At 50.1% G+C, this 25,044-nt stretch overlaps 11 protein-coding genes across 11 annotated transcripts; 8 read left to right on the plus strand and 3 right to left on the minus strand.

Annotated features, from left to right (window-relative positions):
- Nucleotides 1-460: 460 nt before the first annotated feature.
- COCVIDRAFT_16811 (hypothetical protein) lies at nt 461-1,282 on the plus strand (the record flags this gene model as incomplete). The annotated part of the gene is made up of 3 exons (XM_014700178.1): nt 461-534; nt 599-710; nt 1,136-1,282. The coding sequence occupies 3 exons, from the start codon at nt 461-463 to the stop codon at nt 1,280-1,282; spliced, it is 333 nt and encodes a 110-aa protein (XP_014555664.1).
- A 2,281-nt stretch (nt 1,283-3,563) lies between these two features.
- Nucleotides 3,564-4,132, plus strand: COCVIDRAFT_101709 (hypothetical protein; the record flags this gene model as incomplete). The annotated part of the gene is made up of 2 exons (XM_014700244.1): nt 3,564-3,961; nt 4,063-4,132. The coding sequence occupies 2 exons, from the start codon at nt 3,564-3,566 to the stop codon at nt 4,130-4,132; spliced, it is 468 nt and encodes a 155-aa protein (XP_014555730.1).
- Nucleotides 4,133-5,442: 1,310 nt separating this feature from the next.
- On the minus strand, nt 5,443-6,667 carry COCVIDRAFT_38603 (hypothetical protein; the record flags this gene model as incomplete). Its single annotated transcript, XM_014700245.1, has 3 exons — nt 5,443-5,990; nt 6,043-6,454; nt 6,515-6,667. The coding sequence occupies 3 exons, from the start codon at nt 6,665-6,667 to the stop codon at nt 5,443-5,445; spliced, it is 1,113 nt and encodes a 370-aa protein (XP_014555731.1).
- Nucleotides 6,668-8,784: 2,117 nt separating this feature from the next.
- On the plus strand, nt 8,785-10,728 carry COCVIDRAFT_38604 (hypothetical protein; the record flags this gene model as incomplete). The annotated part of the gene is made up of 8 exons (XM_014700246.1): nt 8,785-9,078; nt 9,137-9,148; nt 9,193; nt 9,234-9,531; nt 9,596-9,635; nt 9,699-9,941; nt 10,041-10,562; nt 10,627-10,728. The coding sequence occupies 8 exons, from the start codon at nt 8,785-8,787 to the stop codon at nt 10,726-10,728; spliced, it is 1,512 nt and encodes a 503-aa protein (XP_014555732.1).
- A 444-nt stretch (nt 10,729-11,172) lies between these two features.
- COCVIDRAFT_38605 (hypothetical protein) lies at nt 11,173-11,522 on the plus strand (the record flags this gene model as incomplete). The annotated part of the gene is made up of 3 exons (XM_014700247.1): nt 11,173-11,253; nt 11,310-11,341; nt 11,396-11,522. The coding sequence occupies 3 exons, from the start codon at nt 11,173-11,175 to the stop codon at nt 11,520-11,522; spliced, it is 240 nt and encodes a 79-aa protein (XP_014555733.1).
- A 667-nt stretch (nt 11,523-12,189) lies between these two features.
- COCVIDRAFT_27468 (hypothetical protein) lies at nt 12,190-12,777 on the plus strand (the record flags this gene model as incomplete). Its single annotated transcript, XM_014700248.1, has 1 exon — nt 12,190-12,777. The coding sequence occupies one exon, from the start codon at nt 12,190-12,192 to the stop codon at nt 12,775-12,777; it is 588 nt and encodes a 195-aa protein (XP_014555734.1).
- Nucleotides 12,778-13,705: 928 nt separating this feature from the next.
- COCVIDRAFT_101805 (hypothetical protein) lies at nt 13,706-16,218 on the plus strand (the record flags this gene model as incomplete). Its single annotated transcript, XM_014700249.1, has 6 exons — nt 13,706-13,764; nt 13,817-13,843; nt 13,898-14,120; nt 14,163-15,048; nt 15,095-16,077; nt 16,132-16,218. The coding sequence occupies 6 exons, from the start codon at nt 13,706-13,708 to the stop codon at nt 16,216-16,218; spliced, it is 2,265 nt and encodes a 754-aa protein (XP_014555735.1).
- A 522-nt stretch (nt 16,219-16,740) lies between these two features.
- Nucleotides 16,741-17,345, minus strand: COCVIDRAFT_38608 (hypothetical protein; the record flags this gene model as incomplete). The annotated part of the gene is made up of 2 exons (XM_014700250.1): nt 16,741-17,094; nt 17,202-17,345. The coding sequence occupies 2 exons, from the start codon at nt 17,343-17,345 to the stop codon at nt 16,741-16,743; spliced, it is 498 nt and encodes a 165-aa protein (XP_014555736.1).
- A 525-nt stretch (nt 17,346-17,870) lies between these two features.
- COCVIDRAFT_38609 (hypothetical protein) lies at nt 17,871-18,380 on the plus strand (the record flags this gene model as incomplete). Its single annotated transcript, XM_014700251.1, has 3 exons — nt 17,871-17,873; nt 18,042-18,180; nt 18,319-18,380. 3 exons carry the CDS (start codon nt 17,871-17,873, stop codon nt 18,378-18,380), a joined length of 204 nt encoding a protein of 67 aa, XP_014555737.1.
- A 320-nt stretch (nt 18,381-18,700) lies between these two features.
- Nucleotides 18,701-22,413, minus strand: COCVIDRAFT_27471 (hypothetical protein; the record flags this gene model as incomplete). The annotated part of the gene is made up of 4 exons (XM_014700252.1): nt 18,701-20,943; nt 20,995-21,223; nt 21,273-21,972; nt 22,382-22,413. 4 exons carry the CDS (start codon nt 22,411-22,413, stop codon nt 18,701-18,703), a joined length of 3,204 nt encoding a protein of 1,067 aa, XP_014555738.1.
- A 36-nt stretch (nt 22,414-22,449) lies between these two features.
- On the plus strand, nt 22,450-23,495 carry COCVIDRAFT_16819 (hypothetical protein; the record flags this gene model as incomplete). The annotated part of the gene is made up of 2 exons (XM_014700179.1): nt 22,450-23,034; nt 23,100-23,495. 2 exons carry the CDS (start codon nt 22,450-22,452, stop codon nt 23,493-23,495), a joined length of 981 nt encoding a protein of 326 aa, XP_014555665.1.
- Nucleotides 23,496-25,044: the final 1,549 nt, after the last annotated feature.

Consider the following 25,044-nt stretch of genomic DNA (forward strand, 5'->3'; position numbering starts at 1 on the left):
CCTGTTCCTGTGGGCCAACGGGGCTTAGAATCTGGGGTTAACTGGGGGCTTTCTTATCACAATGGGACCATGGTCGGTGTTCAAGCCGCTTTAAACAGTCGCTTAACCTAACATCCAAGCCTTGAGAAGAAGACAAAGGCTAACAATGGATAATCTTGGCCAAATGCTACGGGTAAACGTGCATCTATGGTTGCTCTCCGATATTAAAACATGGAATCTTAATAATACATGCAAGCATAAGTGGAGGGCACTCAAGAAACTGCAGATGATCATGCCTCGGATGATGAATATGACTCGACATCAATTCAAAGGATCGGTAACGGAGACGTACGGGGAAAATGTATATATACACGTAGATAGCAAGCTGAAAACAAGTTTCTTTTTACTCACCACTCGTCTGTGCTAATCATCCAAGCCAATAAGTAGCCTCACTTACTTTCAAACGACATTACCAATCGTCATGAAGGCCTTCTTCGTTACTCTTGTTGCTCTACCTGCCGTTCTGGCTGCCACTCTGCCCTCCTCCCAGGCATCGTACGAAATATCCCTTAAACTCTATCACTTTTCTTTCAAAAACTAGCTAACAAAGCTAAAACAGAGAGTTCCCTATCCAGAGCCAAGAGTGTACCTGTCAGAATGCCGCTGGGGCAACCAGGGCTTCTGGACTCTGCCAGCTTATGAGAGGCTCACTCCGTGGCCCAGGCGAGTGGGTAAGTCTAAGTTTTCTGCTTGTCTATCATCATCATACCTTTTTCCTCTCTCTATTTTCTACATGGACCCATATGATCATAGTACCTGTTCTAATCAAGAGTCTGTTTAGTGCTTCACAGGTACCTCAAGCACCCCCGCCATGAACACGATCTTCAACAACGAGAAGTGCGCGCAGCAGTAGGGTTCTGAGTGGAGCAAGGGTGTTTGCAGGTCTGTCTCGCTCTGCCAGGGCGCAGGTGGCCCCAGCTACTACAAGATTTGCTAAGAGAAACGACCGGATATGAGCGATTGGGTGTATAATCTGGGGTGTAAATAGTTATACTATCTAGTATTTCTCAATGTATATGAATACTCCGTGGCTAGTGATATCTTGGATGTTGAATGACGTTTGGTATTGTAGTAAGCCTTACTGTAGTGAGCCTAGCCTGTGGACACACAGTCTGTCTATCAAGCTGCTCCTCATACAAGGGGCAAAGATCCAGTAGAAAGATTGCCGGAAGAACTTTTGTTGGGAGGTATTTTTCTGCGCCGATATCTGTTAGAAATATATCTCAAAACGCATAAGTATTGATAGAGATTAGATGCATCAAACTCATTGACATGGATGCTTTACGAATTCAGTACTATATCAATACGTGGAAGAAATCGCCAGACAGAACGATGCAGTACCATAATGCCTCCTCCGGTATACCTAATTCCCATTGGTAATCTCGGGCATAAACTTCCAGCTATATCATGCGGTTGACGCTTGCTGTAAAAATTCCCCAACTCGAGTTCTGTTCTATCATATGCTCTGCGTAGTTCTCTAAGGACTACAAACAATCTAGTAAATTTAAGTTAAAGTTACATGATCCATAAATGGAGTAATCTGGCAGAGGCTGGTTAAGAACAATAATATCCTCTAGCACCTTTATTCAGCACTGTCAACAAGGCTGTTACAATGGCGGGACCACATGATGACATTCCTTTGAACAGGATCTCGTGGCCTCGACACGTAATACTACGCTCTATTTTTCGATCGGTCAGATACTAAAAAGTGTTCGCTACCAGCCTTTGAGGCTGCAATGACCAAAGACCAATTAGGAGACAGAGCTGGACTCAGCCGCGCTTTCCGCCATGCACAGACACCAAGCTGGTAATTTGGGTTCGCACAATCGCAATCGCATTTGTCATAAAGACAATGCAATCAGTTTTCTAGATAACAAGTCCGCAATTTCTATGATAGGTACGCGGAGTGTGTCATCCGCCGAACCCTGCATGCCGCCCGGTGTCTCCGTCTCTGTCGATTCCCACAAACGGCCATTTTCCATCTCACCAATCGGCCTTGGGAATCTAGCTAACTGGAATTTTGGTTCGAGCGGGGGCGCAGAAAGTCTTGGTAGATTGAAGACGAATGAGCTGGGCGATAAATACCAAGGCCTTTTCACATACTTCTTTCATGCGCATAAGCCGCAAAACTAGATCCAACTCGCGATTGTGACCCCTCTTTTTCTCTAGCGCAGAGTGCTTACATGGCTGAACCGGTCAGACTCTTCAGTTCAGATAGCCGCCCGTTAGTGAAGTGCCCAGTCCTTGATATTGGAAACTGGTACACCGTAGAGGGCTGCCAACCGGTCAAGAGATGGTGATTGCAAAACGATGACGTTTGTCATGTATACGGTACATTCATTGACAAGGGTGTGATTGGAGAGATGAATGCGGCTTACAGTACACCCCCGCCTACTCACTTCAGACCTGCCGTAAACGCTCCAAGGCTCGGATCTGTCCGTTATCACCAACGTTCTTGTACCACAAAGCTACTAAGCTTTGCGACTGCCAAAAGCCCTTGGGTGATTCCATCAAACGTTATGCATAGAAAATGCATGGGCACCCCCGCTTTTGTAGCTGTCAAATCCGAGCGTTCGGTTCTTGAGCCTCCTGCCTGCATGACATGTCTCGGTCTTGCTACAGCCTTGCATGTCAATCACTAAGGACCGCAGTAGCTGTTAGCGTGTACGGAATCACCGAAGCATGGTGTCAATGTGCCAAAGTCGTTCTCAACCAGTTAACTCCTTCATTGCACGATTTAGATAATGCCGGCTTAACGGCTGTAATCAATGCTGACCCCCATCCCATTTGTCTTGCATCAGAGAAGCGGTTAAACCCATCAGTTATTGACCGCACCTCATGAACATTAAGCGGAGATTCAATTGTTGGGAATATCTCTTAGTTTACCGAGAATAATACGTGCAGTATGTTTTGATGATGAGTAGCGAATCAGCTAACTTGCGATGGTGACGTACTGGGCTTGCGTAGTTGGGAATTGAATGCCTTCGCCGGCGCCAGAATTGCCACTCGGAGTTGGCCGTCTAGTAAGGCCCGTACCCGGCGGATTTATAGCTTTAGCGTAGCATCATCGCATCGTTGTTTGCGCCAGCGTGTCTTGCCATGCAGCTTCAAGGCGACCAAGGAGGGTAGGGGGGTCTGGCCCGAAGGTTTGGTTACGAGTAACGGCGAGTCCGAGTCTCTGTACTTTTTCTTTATCTTGATTCTTTGCAACAATGTCGGCGACGATGCGTATTGGTACATGTTGATACGGACACTGCGGCTATGCATGCGAATCATAGTCTTTTGGCGCACTGTGTAGACTCTACTTAGTATTTAGATCCTTGTGCTTAATCGTTCTTTCGGGGGATGTCAAAGAAAAATGCAATATTGTAATCCCATTCATTCTCAGAGACATATCTTCTGGGTTAGCGACTAGACCCTGGCCATCGCCTTACTCTTTTTGTCGGTTCTTCTTACCTTACACTTGACCACTACCGCATGTTCGCACCCAGTACCAGTATCACAATACAAAGTCTGCAGATATCATGCCCACCAGCAGTGAGGAGTCGGACTTGAGGTGGGACAGAGTTGAGGCACGTGAAGCTCACTATCGCCAAAGTAGTCAGGGGAACCCCCAGCCACCGAATGCAAAAAAACGCATCGACTCGATTGAGCTTGGCTTGATGGGTACTCACTTCGAGGTCGTTTCCGAGGATGAATCATTCCCTGCGAGAATTGATGATTTCACCGACAATGAAGCTGCAGGTCCTAGTTGCGGCGCTGAACTGAAAGTCCGCCGGGATTCCATTTACGACCAACCCGACTCGGATAGCAGTGTCGCAAAAAAACCGATTGCGGAAACTGGGTTTACTCCTAAGTGGGGTCCATACCTTCCGCTGTCCGAGATGATAGAGACTCGACGGCAGTTGTTGAGTAGCAGTAAGTCTGCCGAAAAACTTTCAAAAGTGACGAATCAAGCCTTATAGCGCCTCGGTGTATTATCTAGGTACTAGTCAGAGTCAAGCCTCGCTGACTGCTCCACAGAAAAGCGACCACCGTCTCTGTCGACCACTATCGATCCCGGCGTACACGAGGAACAGAGTCCGACTCCTGAGCATGAAATCCACATACCTTTGGTGACTAACCCCACACCATCCAACCGCTCCATGTGTACAACACGTGAAGGGAGCTGCAAGGGAGAGAAGGAGTTTTTGCCCCCGTACTCGTGGTCGTATTACGACATCAAGCTTGGAAGGCTGAATGGGAAAGAAGCAAAATGAACACAGCTGCTACTCACTTCTTTGTGGGTACCAAGTTCGGTTGGTCTATTTAACTTGGCATGTAGGTGTAAAGTGGTAGGCGTGTACATCTTTGCCGTTTTTTGGGCTGCGGAAGAATCGACAGCGTCTATTAGAGTCTGCTAGTTGTCTCATTCTATATTTCTTTGCGTACGAAGACCTGTATGCAACCAGGCAACCCTTCCTAGTTGCTTTTTTTGTATGGAAATCGTGTATCATTACTGAGTCCAATTTGTCAATCCGCTAGTATCTCTTTGAAATTTCCCCTCTTTGCTAATTTCCTTATTTTTTCCCTGCGTCGGAGGCTGCTGCTCGTTTGATATCGATCGTCCTCAATAGAAGCAGGCGTACAAGCTTGAGACCTTCTTTTTCGATCGCCGTTGTGAACTGCCCTTCGCTCATGCTGTGGGCAAAAGAAATAGCTAGGTGGGCTTCCGTTGTAGGGGCTTGGGTGTCATGTGTTATACAGCCACTGATGTTTGCGGGGGGACCCTCCTCGGGCGCGAAATGCGGGGCCGTGGACTAGTGTTGAAACGACTTCTTCTACCACATGACACCAACTTAAGCCCCGATGAAAAAGGAAAGTATACTATTCCACCTCATCTGACCAGGCCATGATGGGAAAGTCAAATCGCATGGAAAATGCTTTTCTTTCCTGCAGTGGATATGTGGAGAAAGCAAAGGTTATAAACGCAAGCGTGGAAAAAGGACATCTTACGCGCGCAATAAATGCATGATCTACAGGGCAATACCCTCTTCGATGTCTTGCCGATTATGTGGGCCCAGCAGGTTGCTTGAGCGGAACAGTTCGCCGAAGGGATGGCATGAGGTACGGCATTCGCGCTGATGACGGCTTCATTTCGGCAATACGGTACACATCGCACACCGATCAGGACCTCATGCTACAAATCCTGTGCAGGGACTTGTCCACAATATGCAGACTGCTGGATCGGGATTGAGTAAGTATGCGGCAGGATTTCGGAATCGGCACACAGTTTGGGTGCCAGAAACAATTTTTTCAGAAATACAATCTTATGACACGTGTTCGGTGAGCGTAAGCCAAAGTCCATTGAATCATGTACAATCTAATGATCATATGCCATCGCATTCATGTCGGTCTCTCCGCTCAAACAAAATAGTCTCTTGAAGTAACCGTCGTCGTAACATGAATGTCCTTCGGCTCTTTTGTCCTTGAAAGCTGATCCCATGCGCTCGCATGATGTCTCGATTGGTTGCAATCTCTCAGAATCGTCTCCTCACTCGCAGCATCACTGCCCATATGGACAGTTGTCTGCAGAACGCTCTCACCAGGGCCCATGTATATCTTATTTCCAGGCTGACTCCCATCTCCACGGCTGCTTTTTGACTTCGAGTATTCCTTGAGGTGATACGAGTCCTTATTTGACGAATCGCCGCGCGAGCCGTACTTGACGCGTACATATAAGGGACGGAGGACGGGGATACATGCGCAGACAATAGTCATGCAGACTTCTGAAGAGGACCAAAGAAGCATGCTGGCAGTGTCGTATACATAGTTCTCCATGGACGCGAGAGATTGCAGCTCAATGGTGCGAACAACAGAGCATGCACCAGCGAAGATGCCAAGTGAAAGACCGGATGCGATGGTAATCTTCTCCTTATGCTTCATGTTGAGGCCCATGAGAACGTGCCAGGCTGTGATGGATCATCAGTGTTCGAACTAGTGTTGTACTCGTTGTTGACTTACGAAGGATGGCAAGAACAAAGTCCATAGACGCGGACCAAGCACCCATGGTCAGACCGACTGGAGTGAAGTTGAGCCAACAGTGGCCACCTTCAATTGTGCGGTCCCATAGAAATGCTGTTGGTATACACTGGGCGTATAGGAGCGCCGTGGTAATAACGCACAATATGGTAGTGCTTATTATGCAAAACCAGAGGATGCCGACATGCCACTGCTTGACAACGATGCGTAAGAGAAAGAGCGCCACCGAACCTTTGGAGGCAGCGATTCCCATGATACATATTCCCTGGCCTATCGCCTCCCACATGATGGCTTTGGAGTAGTCAAGGTCGAGACGGATAATGTCAGCCGTTTTTTTCCCAACTCCGTAGTTGACCCCGATGGATATGCAGGCTACATAACCTATAAAGGTAGCCTAGAAAAGTTAGAAGGCGATCCTTGTAGACGGTGGGAGAATGCAGAAAAATTGACTTGCCAAGTTGACCAACATCAATACATCGTCCCATCCGAAATTTCGTACAATCCACTGTCGGGTATAGAGGCGCAGTGCAATGAAGACGGTAGCGAGAAAGACCTGAAACCACATGACTCCATTGAGTATGTCTGCAAAGTCTGCTGGTTTGCCCATGTTGGTCGCTAGTGGCTCAGTGGTCCTGCCCGCAAATGGGGCTGATTTGTCTTTGTCTAATGACCCACGGCTGGCGTGAGACACTGCCGTGTGACTCCAGTGATGGGTGAAAGGGTGTCCGTCTTGAAGTAAACGAGAAACTCGAGTAAACGCTATCTCGAAGCTATGGCGGTATATGCAAGAAAGGAGTGAGACAAGACGGAGAATTTAAAACCTGCGACTATGGGCTGTCTCGTCGAAAGCCGGTTCGTTTGGTGGGCAAAAAGCAGGAGTGCGTCGCTGTTTCTATGCCTCCTTTCAACGAATACGATGCCCACGCTGAAGAAGAAAATGCATCTGCAAACAATTCCGAGGGTCTGGTTGATCGCTGGGTCTCCAACACCCATTCCAGGCAGAAGAAGTGGCAGCCTCCAAAGCGAGACGAATAAATCCCACCCTGGGCTATTTTCGGGGCCCATACGCGGTGCTTTTCTTACTGCGCTATTCCTCTCACAGCCCTGTCGAAAACCATATGATGATGTGGCTCAAATCCTGCTGCACAAAGATTCAAAGACGGAATCGGTTACTTAATCCAAGCGTGGCTTGACATGGAAGAGATCAACCCTCTAGGCTTCTGACCAACCTTTTGGCAGCAGCCATGTGAGAGACGGACACCTGCAGCTTGGATCAAACCTAGCGCCGGATGTCTGTCCTGCTTCCCCGGGCGCTGCATCCAATCTCCATTTTCATGGAAGGCTTGGCGACAACTAGCTATGCCGTCTTTATGTAGCCAGTGCGCGTGGACGGTGAAGTGCCCTGAACAAGCGATGCGCTAGCAACCCCATCTGCATCGACTGCACCGTTTCCCAAAGCTGTTGTCAATCTTCTTTCCGCTTAACGCGAAGCTTGAAACAGCACCTTGCTCCGTACACACAACTGCTATGAACGGCGATTAACTGGGTAGGCTGCGCTGGCGTCGCCACCAGCTCTGTATATGATCCGTGTCGAGGGAGGGGGGCGGGCTGGAAGAAAAAGAATACGCGGACGAAGAGGATCCGACGCTCCGTACGGCACATCTGTGACTACTTATGTATACCCTAGTGCCGCCGCAGTGATACAAAAGATAGCACCCACTGGTGAAGGCAATGACAAGCGTAAGCCTCCTGTCATATGTATGCGAATCGTAATCTCTAATACTCGGTAATCGACATGTACTAAGCGAGCGTGGTACTAGATGGCGTAGTAGACAAGAGCCACGAGTGCATAGCTTCACATGTTGCTGATTCCGCGGGCCTGTCACTATTGGCCGATCAAGAGAGATGGAGGAGGGGGAGGTGGTGAGGGGGGAGCATGTCGATTTGCGCGAAACCTACTTACTGTGTACGAGTTATGGGTTAGCACGACAGGCGAAGCTCCCGCCTCGGGCCGTTGTACGCGCTTCATCGACTGGGGCCCGCGTCTCCATTTGGACGGATGCAGGTAGGGAGGGGCCAGCTTGTGTCAGTTCTCATTTGCTTTTTTTTGTGGCTTTTGGCCCCAGCTGTACTACGCGACCGCAGTAACGAGGCGTCGTCTAGTGGAGTCGCGCTCCCGTGTCGCTCAATGCCGCAGCAATTACAGATACCCTCTTCTTATCCCGGCAATGTGGCAGAGGATCTGCTATCTGGTCGGTTGGGAACACACTTGGCGACGTTGGTCAGATCCACTAATCACGGGATCCTGACGGAGAGACTGCCTCCCCCGTCCCGCAACGCCTAGGGTGTCGTCCGGGAGCACCGGCCAGCCTGACATAAGTCGGTAAACCCTGGCGTGTCAATCACTAAATGCACACTGGGATGGTGGGGTCCCATGCAAAAGTAATGCATCCTTTCAAGCGAGCGTGGCGACGTTTCCACCTCACAGCGGTATACGGCCCTTTGTAGTAGGAAGAATGCCATCCGGCCATGCGAAGAGACGGGATGCTAGCCCCACAGGATCACTTAGTTCGCCCGAGTTGTAACATATGCATAGTTAGCAGAGAGTGGCCATTCTTATGTAGAGCGTCTTGGTCCCGATTTCTCAGCTGCCCTTGCAACTCTGTTTCATCCCTTACCACGGTCCCGATCACACTACAGGATACATACATCGTGTACACAACAATGGGGTTAGTGGGGCTACTCGTAAAGGCAATTGGCCTGGGAACTGTCTTTCTCATCACCCAATACGTTCTGGCCTACCTTCAATCCCCACTAAAGAAGATTCCCGGGCCGTTCCTAGCCAAGTTCTCCAACATCTGGCGCTTCTTTAACCATTACGGCCAGACCCACATTGAGACGCAGAGGAAGCTCCACGACCAGTATGGTGACGTTGTCCGACTTGGCCCCAATACGGTCAGCATCGCAGATGCCAATCTAATCAAGACGATCTACAATACCCGTGGAACCTTTTTGAAGGTAAGCTCACAAAACCCTGTATAGTTGGGACGTGTACAACCGCTGACTTTTCCAAAAGAGTGATTATTATGTAAGACAAGCTCAATGATGTGCATGACATAACAATGGCAATAGTGTACTAACTGTGCTTCGGACCATCAATGATGCCCTTCAAGATGGCCACATTATCCAAAATATCTTCAGCACACGCAGCAATGAGTTCCACGCTAAGATGGTCAAGCCCGTCCAGAAGTTGTATAGTCTTCAGAATGCGCTTCAGCTCGAAAGCATCATGGACGAAAATCTCAGTGTCTTGTGTGCTCGTATGGAATCCCGCTTTACTGAAGGCGCCAACAAAGGCAAAACCTGTGACATTGCCGATTGGATCTCATTCTTCGCCTGGGATTTCCTCGGCGACATGACTTGGAGCAAGCGAATAGGCTTCATGGACGAAGGCAAGGACATTGGTGATATGTGAGTAGCTTTACGAGCCGAGGTATATGTGACATATATGCTGACTCGACATGCCAACCTCAAGCATAGCTACTGCTGAGCGCGTGATGCGTTATTTCTCCGTGGTACGTGAATGCCTAGACTCACAGTTACGAAATGATATTCGAGCCGATGTTGATCCCATCCAGGTCGGCCAAATTCCCGCTCTAGATAAATGGCTTGGAAAAAACCCATACTGGCCTCGTTCGCTGTACAAGTTCGATGACTTTTCCGTAGCTGCTGGCTTTTCTGTCGAGCGTTTCATGGAGCGCATGCAAAACCCTGGACTCGGTCAAGGCAGGAACGACTTGCTCAATGGCTTTCTCGAAGCAAAAAAGGAGCATCCCGAGCTTGTTACCGATAACGAAGTCATCGGATATATGATTATCAATGTAAGTATCATGTCCCCTACCAGGTTGCAGTGGGAGTGCTCCTAGACGCCGAGCTTCCGCTTAGATCAAGTTACTGATATCAACGGTCCTTTGGCATAGGTGCTTGGTGGAGCTGACACACTCGCAATCGTTATGAAAGGTATATTCTATCATCTTCTCAAGACTCCTGCCTGCAAGACGCGTCTGGTACAGGAACTTCACTCTGCACGAATACCTTACCCAACCCCCTACAGCAGCATTGAGCAGCTTCCCTACCTCGATGCCTGTATTAAGGAAGGTCTTCGCATGCACCCCGTCGTCGGCCAACTCTTTGAGCGAGTTGTAGCTTCTACAGGTCTCGCCTTGGCTGATGGGACAGTCCTACCGCCGGGCACAATTGTTGGTGTGAATCCGTGGGTCATCCACTACAAAGAAGATGTGTATGGAGAGAAGCCGTACGAGTTCCGCCCAGAGCGCTGGCTGTGTGGCGAGAAGGAGGACGCGGCCAGCTACGAGGCTAGGATCCGGAGAATGAAAGATGCCGACATGGCATTTGGAGGCGGCAACCGTGTCTGCATTGGTAAGGCGCTCGCTCTTGTAGAGGTGTACAAAGTCGTTGCAACTCTATTTGGAAAATACCAGGTACGTCGCTTTGTAGCCGGCAATTTCAACTTTTTAGATGGAGTTTGTGCTAATGGTGTATCAGATTGACCTTGAGGATCCTAGCAAAGAGTGGGATTTGCACAAACAATGGTTTGTGTGGCCACACAACATCAAGGTCAAGCTGAACGCGTTCGATAGCGCCTAGTCTGATATTTTGGCCATATTAGTTTGGGAGGAATACTCTTTCAACGTGCGTTACCCTGAAATCTCTAGCGAATGGTTATGTTGCGACGCAGTTGGAGGTACCGATCATCTTGCCCAGTCGTGGCATTTGGCATTAGAGGAGCCAGTCGTTATTTTCTTAGTACTAGTTTGAATGACCTACATGTTTTGAAAGTAGTATACAACAATTGGATCTGCGGAGATTTATTCAAGTGCGATGCCTTCAGGAGTGTGTCTTGGTTTGAGGTGTTGGGGTTGCATGCATTCACAACAGCGATGCCTGCATCATGGATGTCAGCCTCAAGATCGCGTCTGTTGCACTAGCCGTATTAGGACTAGGTATTAATTCGCCACAGTCCTTCCAAAGGTTGTAGGTTCACAACCAACATCAATCTCTCTACAACCACAAACGTCGGATTACAAAATCATGGTGAGATTATCTGGACTTCAGAGAGATGTGTTGTCACTCTACCGGCAATGCTTGCGAGCCGTGAGACAAAAACCAATCGTATGTCAGCTGCGTTTTGAACATAGTACACATGCACCCTCCTAACGTAGATGCAGGAAACGCAAGCCAACTTTCGTGACTTTGCAAGGTGCGGGATTATGTGTCCAATAAAGCATCAATTGGCGACTGATGTCGAGTCTAGATCACAGTTCCACAAACACAGGGATGTTGGCAAGAAAGATTTTGGCACCATTGAGTATCTGCTGCGCCGCGGAAGGAATCAGCTGGAGTCGTGGTCAGAGCCGGGTATCCGGGATATCCACAGGTAGCAGTAGCAGCAAGATGTATTGATTCCGGGATGTCTGGCCAAGGAAGATGGGCGCTACCGCAGCAACAAGAGCAACAACGCGCCAAGCATGGAGACAATGGACCATGACACAGAACGATCGACGTCTACTACTACTACTCACGTACTAGTATGTGCTTCTTTGGGAATCTGGTGATATGGCGTTTGAACAGAAATGCAGCAATGCTGGCTCATCCCCGCTCGAGTGTTGGCGTGGCTCGGTCACGTGACATGGGCTGATGTTAGAAGTTTCGAGCGGGTGCGCGTCCCTTCTGCGGGCGGGGTTGCTGAGGCACACAACACAGTCTTTCCTCTCTCCACACGATATCCCGCCTGCCACATATGCCCATGTGGTGTGATGGAGTTACGTCTTCATGACGGCAAACACGATGCTCGAAACCACTAGAAACGCCCTGAACCATCTCCAATGCTCCTCGCAACCTTGCGCTGGAGCAGTCTCGATACTTCGACGAAGCCATCTTTCACGTATAAAGGGCCCATGAATCCGCTCACATAGCTCGACATCAGAAACAAGTCACAACAACTCTCTTATGCAATCACTGCGCTCAACAATCTCACGAATTCCACGACAACTCAACCGTATCACAAAGCCTACAACCGTTCGACACTTCTCAAACACTCCAGCAACCATGTCTCTCTTCCCAAGGTTTACTCAGGAGTTTGCTCCCATGTTCCGTCTCTTTGACGAGTACGACCGTCAGGCTTTCCGCAACCTCGACCGCCAATTCGAGAGCGTGCGGTCCTTCACTCCCAAGTTCGATGTCAAGGAGACCAAGGATGCCTACGAACTTCACGGCGAGCTTCCTGGTGTTGAGCAAAAGGACGTCAACATCGAGTGGACGGACAACAACACGCTAACCATTTCTGGCCGCCACGAGCACGTCCGCGAGGAAGGCCAGCGCCCACAGGGCTTCATCGAGAGTGGCGAAAAGTCGGACCAGAAGAAGCTCGGCCACCAGCCCAAGGTCGAGGATGATCCATCCGAGTCCAACAACAAGGTCGCAAAGCAGTCGCAGGAGAAGGGAGTCACCAAGCACGACGACACGCAAGCCAAGTACTGGGTCAGCGAGCGCTCTGTTGGCGAGTTCCACCGCTCTTTCGCCTTCCCAGCGCGCGTCGACCAGGATAATGTCAAGGCCAGCCTCAAGAACGGCATCCTGAGTATCGTCGTCCCCAAGGCTCAGGCACCCCAGCCTCGCAAGATCAACATCGAGTAGGTGAAGCGGCATCTTCCGGATTCTTGCGAGCACGTACTTTATTCATCCTCGACACACGACGTTTCAGTAACGAATAACGACTTTCACGTTCCTTTGCGACATGGAGATGGTGTCTGCTAGTCAGGGTCTAGCCAAGTACTATGGAGCGTCAGATTATGATAGTAATGTCTTTTAGCGCAAACACTCATCTAGACTGGCAGCAGGAGGACTGTATCTAGCATGGTTAATGAATGAATATACATTTTTCAAATATACAAATAGGAGTAGTTTCCGTGCCTCGTGATGTGATGTTTTCCCATGTTTCGATATGTAATAAACATTCATGTCTGGAATAGATGGTGGCAGTAGTAGAAAGCGTCGAGTACCTGAAAAACTGTTTCTCGGTCCGCACAAGCGCGAGAATAGAGTTTCCGGTTATCAGACGTCGCCTGGGTGTTCCCTGCATGCTCCACCGGATGCGACAAGAGGCGGTGTCAGACCCGCCGCACCCGACGGATGGAACTTCGGACGTTGTGACTGGCGCGTGGTGCGAAGTGCGGGGGGGCAACCTTATCGTTCCTCATCTCCAATCTTTTGCCCGTCGTCGCGACGAATGCAGTGCATACCGTGGTAATGTCGCACAAACCGAGCAGTTGAGCGTGGAAATGATTTCTTCGCGTTAGCCATGCAATGATCAACCCTAGTCGCCGAAATCACACGATTTGTGCAGCCAGCCTAGCGGTCGTATGCCGGATTCGGAAGCTTGGTGCATTCAGCGCTCGCCACTATTCGACCAGCGCCTTGGACTGTAGAGACAACCATCCATACTAGCCCTCTTTCGTGTCACGCGCATAACAAACACCTAGCATTCTACTACATACAGACGTCGCTTGTAGTGTCTTTGCTTTCTTTGTCCGACCCACGTCCAGCAAATTGATCTGCGGACACGATGCCTCGCCCGAAGAAACCAGGCGTCGAGCCGAAAAGGAGATCCCGAAACGGCTGCTGGTAATTCCATGACCCCCAAGTATGCGCGCGCATCCCCACTAATCATGCGTAGGCCATGCAAGGCTCGAAAAGTAAAATGGTAAGTAGCTGTCCAGCCACTGTTTATCAGACAGCGACAGTAACCTTGCCTCAGTGGAGAAGAAAAGCCATCGTGTATAAATTGTGAACGGCAAGGTGAAGCATGCGACTACAGCATTCGACTCATCTGGGGAGGTCGTACAAGAAGGGATAAAATTGATAGCTGTTTGGACGCGTCGAGCGCCACCGAGGACAGCCCATATGAAGCATGCTTTCAAGTCGAAGATACTTCCCGAATGTTCATGTCAACATCCGAATCACCGATGCAGTTGCAGCATGTAAGATCCCCTTCGATCATCGCCCCTCGTATCACTACCTAGGACATTGACCCAATCACGATGCAGGCCATGCTCCCTAGTGTCACCAGTGCAGGTTCGATTGAAGGCAGCTCTTTTTTCCAGAGCGATATGCCCTCACCAGCACCATATACACAGTCACATTTTCAGAACACTTTTGATGGTCAACCATCTACCACATCTGGTTTCGGCACGTTCAATACTAATGCTTCGGCCCTTACCCCCACAAATACTACAACACCGCCCCAGCAAATACCCGCAGACGTCATGTTCAGACACCAGAGATATAGGGCCTTTAGCGAATCGCCTAGACCGACATACTCAGACTCGTATTCGCCAAACACAGCTTCGCCAACTCCGCATAGCCCTTATCGTAACTTTCCTCAAACACCCGCATCAGTCGGTTCTGAAGGAGTTATCTCACACGCAGCATCTGCATCACAAGACCCTGCTCTCTCACCTCCAAACCCGTGTCGTGTATCTGTGCAATCGCTCATCCACGATTTTCAAAACACTAACCAGGGCGAACGTGGAACACAGTATCCAATTGCTGATTCAGCTTCAACGACATACGGCTATGACCTGGGTCTTCCGGACTTGGATACTCCAAGGAACAACGACTCGGCAGCCATTGCCATATACAGCCCGCAAAACAACACAGTCAGTTTCGACGGAGAAACTCTGTACGGCAGCGGAGAATCCGAAAGCAAAGTCATGGCGTTTGAAAAGGGAGGATACTACGCAAAACCCGTACCCATCAGGATTTCCAAGTCGCTAGAGCCCCTGCCAGCTCTCCTCATGGAGAACCAAATGAACCTCATCTATTTTCACCATTTCCTCAATCATACAGCTAGGGTTTTGATTCCACATCATTGCGAAAAGAATCCGTTCCAACAAATATTACCCCAAAGTGAGTATTCACGGACATGATGAACAAACCTGCTGATGTTTCGCAGTGGCTGTCAAGGATGAAAACCTATTAAGTCTTCTCCTCTCTTACAGTGCTTCGCATCGGGCGCGCATGCTCAACCATCCCGAGCCTTCAAATCGCATCGCAGTCTGGGTACAAGACGTATTTCCCAAATTGCGACAGACGCTTCAAGAAAACCCAAATGAAGTTTCTGACAACACTCTGGCGTCAGTCATTATGATGGCGAGCTTGGAAATCATCTCCCCGGGTACATTTGAAGTACCTATATCCTGGAAGGACCACCTCACTATGGCGCGCCGGATGATCAATCAGCGCGGTGGACCCAGGGGTATGAGGCGAAAAGATCTCGCAGCCTACTTTCTCTCGCGCTGGTTCGTCTATCTCGATGTTGTAGGCTCGCTGAGCGGACACAAGAACGACATGCCACTTGGATCTTTCTACTGGTCGAGTGAAAACGAATCCGCAGACGACGACCTCGAGATCGACTGCGTAATGGGTTTCACAACCCGTTGCGTTTGCAGTCTGGCGCGTATTTCCGAGCTGTCTAAACGCTGCGAACCGCATCGTATTGATGAACACGGCAATATCCGTGAAGATTGGGTACCGAGCCAGGACATTGTGGAGGAAGCGATCAGCATTCGACGCACGCTAGAAGATGGGTTGTCAGACCGGAATATTCGGATAGCATGTCTTCACGGCTCAGACGCCGTGTCCGAGCCTGAACGAGGGTGGGACACGACAGGGTTTCATGCTACCAACAAACTTTTCCATTGGGCTGGTCTGATCCAATTGCATCGTCGTGTGCTGGGGAAATCCGCGTCGGATCCAGAAGTGCAGCGTGCGGTTAGGGCGATTGTAGAGCTATTGTTCAAGATCAGGAAGGGCAGTTCGGCAGAAGCTTGCTTGCTATTTCCCATATTTACTGCAGGCTGCGATGCACAGGATGAGGAGCAGAGGGAGAAAATCCTGGATCGGCTTCGGGGGGTGGAGGGCTTTGGACTCAACCAGGTGAGTGGTTCCCAGATACATTTTTGGGTTTGGTTGTACTGACATTGATGGTAGGTGCCAAAAATGAGCATACTCATGAAGCGTGTGTGGGATACCGGAAAGCCATGGGAGTCCTTAGTATCTGGCGAGTTCGTCGGTTGAGACTTTTCGTGCCTGGAGGAATACGAAAATTTCCTGATATGCAATCGCCCACACCGTTGTGTACCACTTTCGGAGCGACACACTTGTCCTGGATTTTTGAAGCTTCAAGCAGCGGCATGTAGAAAACCCTGTTTTGTCGGTACGCACCAGAGAGTACTCATAGCTACTGCCTTTGTTGAGTATGTGGAAGTAGCTGTATACACTCGAATCAGCAAAACTACGACAAAGATTGAAGCAGCCGAGACGGCATTTGCATGAAAGAGGACGGTGCAAGAATGAAGAAAGAGAAGAATATTGAAATGAGAGCGAGAACAGGCGATTCAAGAGAGTGTCGACACAAACAAAGGGAGCTCCAGTGAAGCGAAAGTTGGCAAGAGAATCGATAATATGTCCATGTACAACACAACCAAGGGTACTGTTGCAGAGAAGGAAGGGTATCGCCCATGCATCAATTACGCATCCTTATAATACTACACATCCATGCACCTCTCCACACGCCGACATCACCCCATCGTCACCCCATTACCAAGGCCACCAACCCCCACCCGCAACCTTCCCCACCGCCCTGGTCCCCCTCCCCACCTCATCCGCCCCCTCCCTCACCTCTTCGACCACGGCGTCCACCGCCTCCCCTAACTCATGCTTCTCCCTCTGCAACACCTCTGCTGCCCTGTCCCACTTTTCCTGCGCCGCCTGACTCTGCTTCTCAAGCGCTTGCTTTAGTTCTTGCTGCAGCTCAGCAATTTCCAAGCGCGTTTCGTGCCGTTCTTCGACGGTTTCGAGCTTGTACCAGAGGTAGTAGGCGAGTTGGTATGTGAAGAGGGCGCCGAGGAAGCATTTGAGGAGTGGGGAACCGAAGGTGCCGTAGTATGCGCCCTATTTGAGCTTCGTCAGTACACAAGATTGAAGGAAGGAGGGGGATGTGGTGATGTTGGGAGGGCTTTTTTGGCCAACTTGCGGAAGGGGGGAGGGTTATGACGTACTACTCGCGATGGCTCTTTGCGTGGCGGCGGTGGCAGCGGAGGTTGTGTCTCAGTTGCGAGATTTCTTCGCGAAACTCGTACTGCTGGTCTTGTGTGCATCGCTGCTTGCCTCCATAGCGACCGGGTTACTCGAGCGTTGTTCATTGCGCAGCTGGTGTCTTGTGTTGAGATTCCCCGCTTCGCACGCTCTGCGAAGGAAGTGGGATTGGGGCCCAGGAAATCGGCAAGAGAGATGCAGGGAAAAAAAACGAAGTCGGGAATATCTTGCGAAGCTGCAGTATTTAGCGATTATGCGATGCGTAACTCTTACGCGAACGGCGATTTGATGTAGAAATGGGTTGTAAAGCTCTCGTAACCGTGCCTGACACAAAAATCACAAATAGTAAACCTCCGCGCTCCATCTCCGCAATACGCGAACCACGACGCCGCAACCCTGCCACGTCCTAGCGCCGCCGGCGGGAACGCGGTCCGTGCGTGGGTCTCATTCCAAACCGAACACCTTGCACAACCCGACCACCCTCTTGGACCCTGGAATTGCCGCCCACAGCCTCTCTCACCCACTCCTCCCTCTTCCCTCTCCTTCTCTCTGCCTCGCCACACTTTCCCCGCCTCTCTTCTTGCTGCATCACACCAACTTCGCCCCTTGGAACAACACCAACACCAACCACAATGGTACGCAACCGTCCCCTTCCCCTCCCCCTTGTCCTTAACCCAGTTTCCCCCCCGAATCCAAACTCCCTCGAGACCCTCGATTTCCCCTTATCCCTTTCCTTTCTTTTCGCAACACGCAAGTCAGATGATATGGAGGGAAATGGGCTAACAGAAGCGAAACTACCATAGGCGCAAACACCGCAGCAACGACAAGCAAACATGCGCTTTGCCAAAGCGCAGGAGAAGAAGATGGGCAAGCCCGAATCAAACGTGCCAGTCGTCAAGAAGCAAGGGCCCCAGAAGTCGCCTATTAGCAAGCCATGGATTAGTACGTTTTTTTTCCTCTTGGAATTCCTACTCCTCTATCTTTCCTTTCCGAGACGGGCTCGCGCGCAGAGTAGAGAGAGAGAGAGAGAGAGAGAGAGAGAGAGAGAGCATTGTGGCTAAAACATGTGTGTGTTTACAGTTGTACTGGCATTCGTACTTTGCGGCGGTTTGCTGTTCGAGGTTCTTCGACTCTTCTTTTAAGAGACAGAAAAGACTAGATACGGGTCGGGCGAACGCCACGCATACGAATTTCGGTATATCGATGAGACGGGAGTTCGATTGCGAAGGAGAAAGTGGAACGTACATATGTGGCAATAAGGGAGATGTGAAGAGGATTCAAGATGAGGGAGAGGCCAATTGGCATATTCTTTGGTACAATTATCTAGGGTGACAATGGCGTTATTTTTATACAGGGAGGCATGCATGGTACACTCAAGATTCGAAGTAGCATTTCAAGGCTTTGTTTAGTCAACAAGTAAAAAAGTCGCCTTTTCACGAGTTATTTGTTTGACAGTACTCTACTACTCAGCGGGCGCATCTCCGCCCTCATCCATGACTACCGTCCTCCTCTTCTTTTTCTTCTTCTTGACCTTGTTTTCGTCTTGGTCTCCAGCCTCGGGTTGCCCCTGACCATCCTTGTCCTGTCCATCACCGTCACCCTCAACAGCCTTGACCTTCTTCTTCTTTTTCTTCTTCTTGACAGGCGTCGTCTTTGCCTCTTCTCCATCTCCTCCTTCACCGCCACCAACACCTACAGTAGTCTCCGGTGCCATTTCATCCGGCTCGTCTCCCTCAACAGCAACTTTTCTCACCTTTCTCTTCTTCTTCTTCTTGACTGCAACTTCCTCCTTGACCAATAGTCTCTCACTCGCGCGCTGCATCTCCAGTCGCAAGCGCTCCACCTCTTGTAGTGCTCGCTTCATCTCAGCATCTTCCTGCGCCTTGCGCTCCATCTCGAGCGCCGTAAGCTTGCGATTCGACGGGGCGTCGTCGTCGTCCAGACTCAGCGCACCGAGACCCGAACTGTCGACTTGGAGGAGCGACTTCTTCGCTTTACCCGGGCGCCCTTGCGTACTGTCTTCTCTGCTGATGGAAGGTTCTGGTGCAGCAGATCCAAGCGTCTCGTCGCCCATGATATCCACTTTGCGCACCGGTTTGCGAGGGCTCCGTGACCGCGGAAGGTGTTCAGAGGAAGAGCCTTTGCTGTCAAGGTTGAGCTCCATGATCGGGATGGAATCAATGTCCAGGTCGTTGTTCTCCCTGTTTCCATCGCGTACGATTCGACTCAGAGGTGTCACTGGTCCGCTGTTGTCCCCTTCAGGGTCAATATAGAAGGGGTCGTCTTTGTATCGTTCTCTACGTTCTGCTTTCCGGCGAGCAATGATATCGGGATCCAGATACTCGTCTTCTGTAGCATTTTGATAAGATGTTGACTCCTTTTGCGAGCCATCGAGGCGGTCTGCCGCTGGCGCTGAAACGGTTGGCGCTTCTGTCAATGCGGCAACTGGTTCAGAGTATGCGGCATAGACGTCATCTTCTTCTGTCTCAAAGCCTTCCGCATCGACTGCAGAAAGCAGGTGCTGCAGATTGGGGTTGATGGGCGTATCGAGATCCAAATCCTCGGGAATGGGAACCTTGCGTTGCGCGCCAGGGGCCACTGGATTCAACTCAGCTCCAGAGAAGAGGGCAGGGATGGCTTGTGTAAGCAGAAGAGGTGGATCAGTAAACTCGTTCTGATCTGCACTAGCAGCAGTACCCGACGCGGCTTCTGCGGCAAGGCGCATTAGTTCCAGGTACTCAACCGAACGTTCTTGCACCTCAAGGCTAGGGTGTGTAGACAGTGGCTCAAGAAAGTGGATGATTCGTGCCATGAGAAGAGACATTAGTGTCTTGCGTTCCGGAGTCCATGATACTTGATCGTTTCCAGCCATGCTGGAGAAGACTTTGGGTATTGCCTGCAGGTAAATGGCGAGGGTTTTTGAAGGCAGCTGAAGCGAAGTAGGATGCAAGAGGGAGGTCATGACAGGTTCCGGTCTAGTGAGATAGCGGGCATACTCGCCCACAAGCCAGCCAGCGTACTCGAGCACGCCTTGACCGCCATTACCTGAAGCAGGAAACATCTGGTCCCGACGATCAACAAGGACAAGTGACTGTGCAGCCTCGACAGCTTCTGGCCGAACGCTCTTCACCCGTATGGCGACATTTTGTAGCTCACGCCCAATGCCAGCACCAATCTCATCGGCATGTTCTGACTCTTCCTCCTCCTCTTCCATCACCGAAGTTGCCTTCGTAGCTGGTGACACGCGGACAAGCTGGGTGAGAACATCAATGTACCATTCAAAGTCGCTAATGTTGCTGTACGTATCACGCGAGCACATTTCCAGAATCCTCCGAATCACGCTTGTGCGGTAGTCATCCGGCAAGGGTGGTGGTTGGTCTGATTTTTGTTCGTGTTGTGGTAAACTATCTTCGGCATCTGAATCGTCATCGCCATAAGGTGTGACACCAGTCAATCTGCCTCGGTCGTTGTTTGGATCGTTTACTGCGGTCGCAATTGGCGCATTACGTAGTTGTCGCATCAATCGTCCTACAATGGCTGTTAAGTTATCGGCATTGACCATGCCAACTACAAGATCCAGGGCGCGCATCCGTATTGAAATGTCGGGATCGTCAATGCATTCAAGAATGACGTCTTGTTGCTGCGAGACAAGATAGGAATGGGACGTGACAATCTTTTCGAAAGCAAGCAATGCGACGTATTTTACTGCAGAATGATGAGAAGTCGAACCTTGTATTTCAGTATATCTTCGCTTACAATTTGCGTCACCCTCTATTATCATCATGCCGCGTAGTTTGCCAACGCACAGCTTTGCAACCTCTTCTCCTTCCGGGGTGCCTTCGACAGCTTCTAGAATGCCACCTTGGATGATGCCACTGATACATTCGTACAGCAAAGACATGGCAGATGTTTCCCGAATAATTTTGGTTAGAGGGGGAAGGAGTTTCTTGATCAATCGGGGTTCCAATGGAGTCAAAGTAGCAAACTGGACGCTTTTTAGCAACGAGTTGCACCGGTACTGTAATGGCACTTACAAGTTTGATAAGCTTAATGGCCATCCAGTTGTTTCCTCCTTCAACCAAGAGATCGAACAACCTAGGCGCCAGCGGCAGAAAGTCTTGGGGCCGTCTCCATCCCAACTCGCACACGACATTGACAATGGCAGCCGTCACGCTCGGATCCTCATTGTCGTCCAACAAACGTTCCTTGATCTTGGGCCATGCTGGTCGCAGTGTCTCGGGATATACCAGGGCTAGTCTGTACAGCGTAACGACAGTCTTCTTGCGTATCATTGCGTTAGAGTGGGTGAGTCGCGGTATCAAGTCCGACAGGACTGAATTGGCCATGCTGGGATTGATGACGTGCGGGATGGCGCCAAGCGGAAGCGCAATGTACTGGGGGCTTGAACTCATAATGTCCTTTTTGAGCTGGTTCTCTGCTAGCACCAGGACCTCGGTGTCCCTGCGGAAGCTCTGTACGGCAGCCAGATATCCTGTGCGCTTTTGCTTAAACTTTGAACTCGACATGACTTCCAAGACGTTGAAGCTGGCCCAAGACATGTCGTGGCCAAACATCTCGAGGTAAGTGAGCTTCATGAGGGCCGTGGCCTTGAGGTCCATGTCGTTTGTACGAATTTCCTTGCGGCATTCTTTTATGCTCTCGGCAATGTACTCGCGCTCGTTGCCCTTGTGGTTGCGCAGGCCTCGGATGAGGTCGAAGAGGGATTTCTCGAACCTGAGAATCGATTAGCGTGCGTAGTTGGAGGGAAGAGATTGGGGGGTGGTGAGTACATGTTTGCGGGCGCTCAAGGGAGCAGGCGCAGTCGTGTGTCGAGGTGTAGGAGGGCGCGAGGAGGGGTAGTTTGGCGGGAGGGTGTGAATGGTGGTGGGCCAGCCGGCATGATCATTGGGATGGGGCAGTCATGAGGGAAGAGGTGACTGATGGCATAGGCGACGGCGAGAAGTTGTAGTAGAGCAGCGGTTTTTTTTTGTGTGGAGGTAAAGGCCGCTTTCCTCTCTTTCTTTTTCTCTCTCCGGAAAGTCAAGGACGACGTACAGTCGTGAATGGCAGTGGAGACGCCGACGGCGGGCGGCAGGACGCTACCTAGTTTGGCCGAGCGGAGCTAGGACAGGGCGTCCAGCACAGCTCAACTCCACATTCCACCTTGCAGACCATCGCCGGACCCCAACCTTGACGACGCCGATTGCAGCCATGTCACACGCCAATCTGCTCTCGCCGCCCTCGCAAATACCGCCGCCCACTGCTCTGGCCCTCTCGCAGAAAGCGCCCCTCATCCTATCATCGAGTCCCACATCATCGCTACCCTGGCCGCTGTCACTGCTCTTCTCTCGGGAAACACCGGAGACATGGACCATCCACGAGAACCTGTTCCTCTCGACGCTGCGTACCGGTGACGAAAAGGCCGCTCTTGATATTCTACAACGGCTTGAGGCGCGCTTTGGCGACCACAACGAGCGCATCATAACGCTGCGCGGCATCTACAATGAGGCCACGTCCAAGACAGACGCCGACCTACAGAAGGTCTTTGATGCATACGAGAAGATCCTCAAGGACGACCCCACCAACATGAGCATCCGCAAGCGACGGGTTGCTGTTCTCAAGGCGCTGGGCAGGACACAAGACGCCATTACGGCAGTAGCGGCACTCTTGCACAATAGCCCCACGGACGCCGAGGCCTGGGCCGAAGCAAGTGAGCTGTATGCCAGCACCAGTGCCTGGGGGCAGGCCATCTTCTGTGCAGAAGAGGTTCTGCTCATCACGCCCAATGCCTGGACTGTGAGTTGAATCCCATTTGTCTCCCATTGGCATTGTCCCCCCATTGCTGACCCTTGGATTGCCAGGCCCACGCCCACATTGCAACACTCCACTATCTCTCCACCGCCGCCAACAACCCACCCAACTTCTCCTCATATGCTCTAGCACTTAAGCACTTCTGTCGCTCCGTCGAGCTCAACGACTCGTACCTGCGCGGCTACTACGGCCTCAAGCTCCTCACCTCCAAACTCAACAACACCCTCCTCTCCGACCCCGCCACATCATCATCAGCAACGACGCGCCGCGACGACTCGGACGACGTGTCGCTACCCAGCCCCGAAATCATCCGCAAGCTCGAGGAAATCGCAACAAACAAGCTGGCCGAAATGATCCGGAATTACAAGTCCGGTAAGAAGGACTGGCAAGGGTTTGAGGAGGCAGAAATCATTGCTGCCCGGGAACTGTTGGATCGAGACGGTTAGATCGGACCCCGGTTGTGTCAAAGCAAAGCAGGACAGGAAGAGAGAGAAAAGAAAAGAAAAAGGAAACAAGATGATGAGGAAGAAAGAAGGAAGACGTCCCATTGATCATGACATGATTATGTAAAAGATATGATCACGAATCAAGGCGTTTCTACGCGGCGGCGGCGTCTTGATTATTATTCTTTATTTTTTTTATTGTTGTTCTCTCTTGTTGAATTTGTAGATCCCCTCTCCCCCGGGATTCTACTTTTTCCACACCCTCCCCCATCTACGTGTGTGTGTGTATCTTCTCAATGAAGAGATGGGGTTAGATGAGACATGAGCGAGTACAGCAGCGGAAACATTAGAGCAGAGAGAGAGAGAGAGAGAATAGTGAACTAGATATCCCCCTTTTTTTCTCCTTCTTCTCTGTCCACTACATGATTCCCCTTCTCCCGCTCTTTTTTTTATAGTTAATACATGCTTACATTGCTACGTGCTACGTGCTACGTGCACAACTATACGCAAAACTTTGCAAAACATGCGCACATGCATCGTGTCTACGATACTAATATCATGATTTATTCACTCCGGGAGTTTTCTTCACAACAACAACACCAACAACAACAACAACGTAACAAGTAATACTGTATAACCCGACACGATAAAAAAAACCCACACATATTCATTCGAGAGACCAAAATCAAGAATAAAACGCATTTTTTATACATCTCTCTCTCTCTGTGTCATCATCTAATTTCATTTTTTTTCTCGCTCTTTGGTCTCTCTGCACATTCACCTTTTTCTATTCCCAACTCGGGCACTCCCACTCGAAATAAGAAAAAAAAAGGAATTTCCCCCCATTACATACATGCCCAACGTCTATATACAAAAGGATAGAATAATCCACATAAAGACCCTGTGCATATACAAGAGATGCGAATACAACAAGTAAAGAGAAGCCGTGTGCCAAAATGAAAACGACGAAGAAGAGAAAGAAGAAGTGAGGTTTGGACCATGAAAAATGTCAGGTGCAAAACAACAAAGATCCCGCTACATGATTACATATTTTTTTTTGTTCCCTCCCTCTCTCCATCTGTCTCTCCCCTCGCTGCTTCCTCTCCCCCGAACCTCTTCATCACCAAATTCCCAAAGTCTCCTTTTTCTTCTCTACTCTCATTTCTCCAAAGCAAAGAGAAACAAGAATTTCCCCTTAAAGAGAAAACCAGAGAGAACAAGAACCTTTGTAACAAGAGAGGGGAAAAAACAACCGAAATGAACAACAGATGTGTGTAAAGAAAAATAAACGCCAGGTGTAAATGCAACATTATCCAAATGTACAAAAGGTTTCAAGTCCTAGGGATTTTTTCCCCCATAAAAAATTCCCAGGACCCATGGGGACAAAAAAAAAAGGGCCCACGAAAAATCGCTTCCGTGTATTGTCAAAAGAGTAAAAGGTTTTCTTAAAAAAAAAGAAGAAGTGTTTCCTGGATCGCATTCTCTCCATGTCCATTACATCCGTATTATGTTGCTGCTTTTTGGTCTCTCTCTCTCTCTCGCTCTCTTCAAA

Source organism: Bipolaris victoriae (assembly GCF_000527765.1).
Source record: "Bipolaris victoriae FI3 unplaced genomic scaffold scaffold_52, whole genome shotgun sequence".
Classification (NCBI taxonomy): domain Eukaryota; kingdom Fungi; phylum Ascomycota; class Dothideomycetes; order Pleosporales; family Pleosporaceae; genus Bipolaris; species Bipolaris victoriae.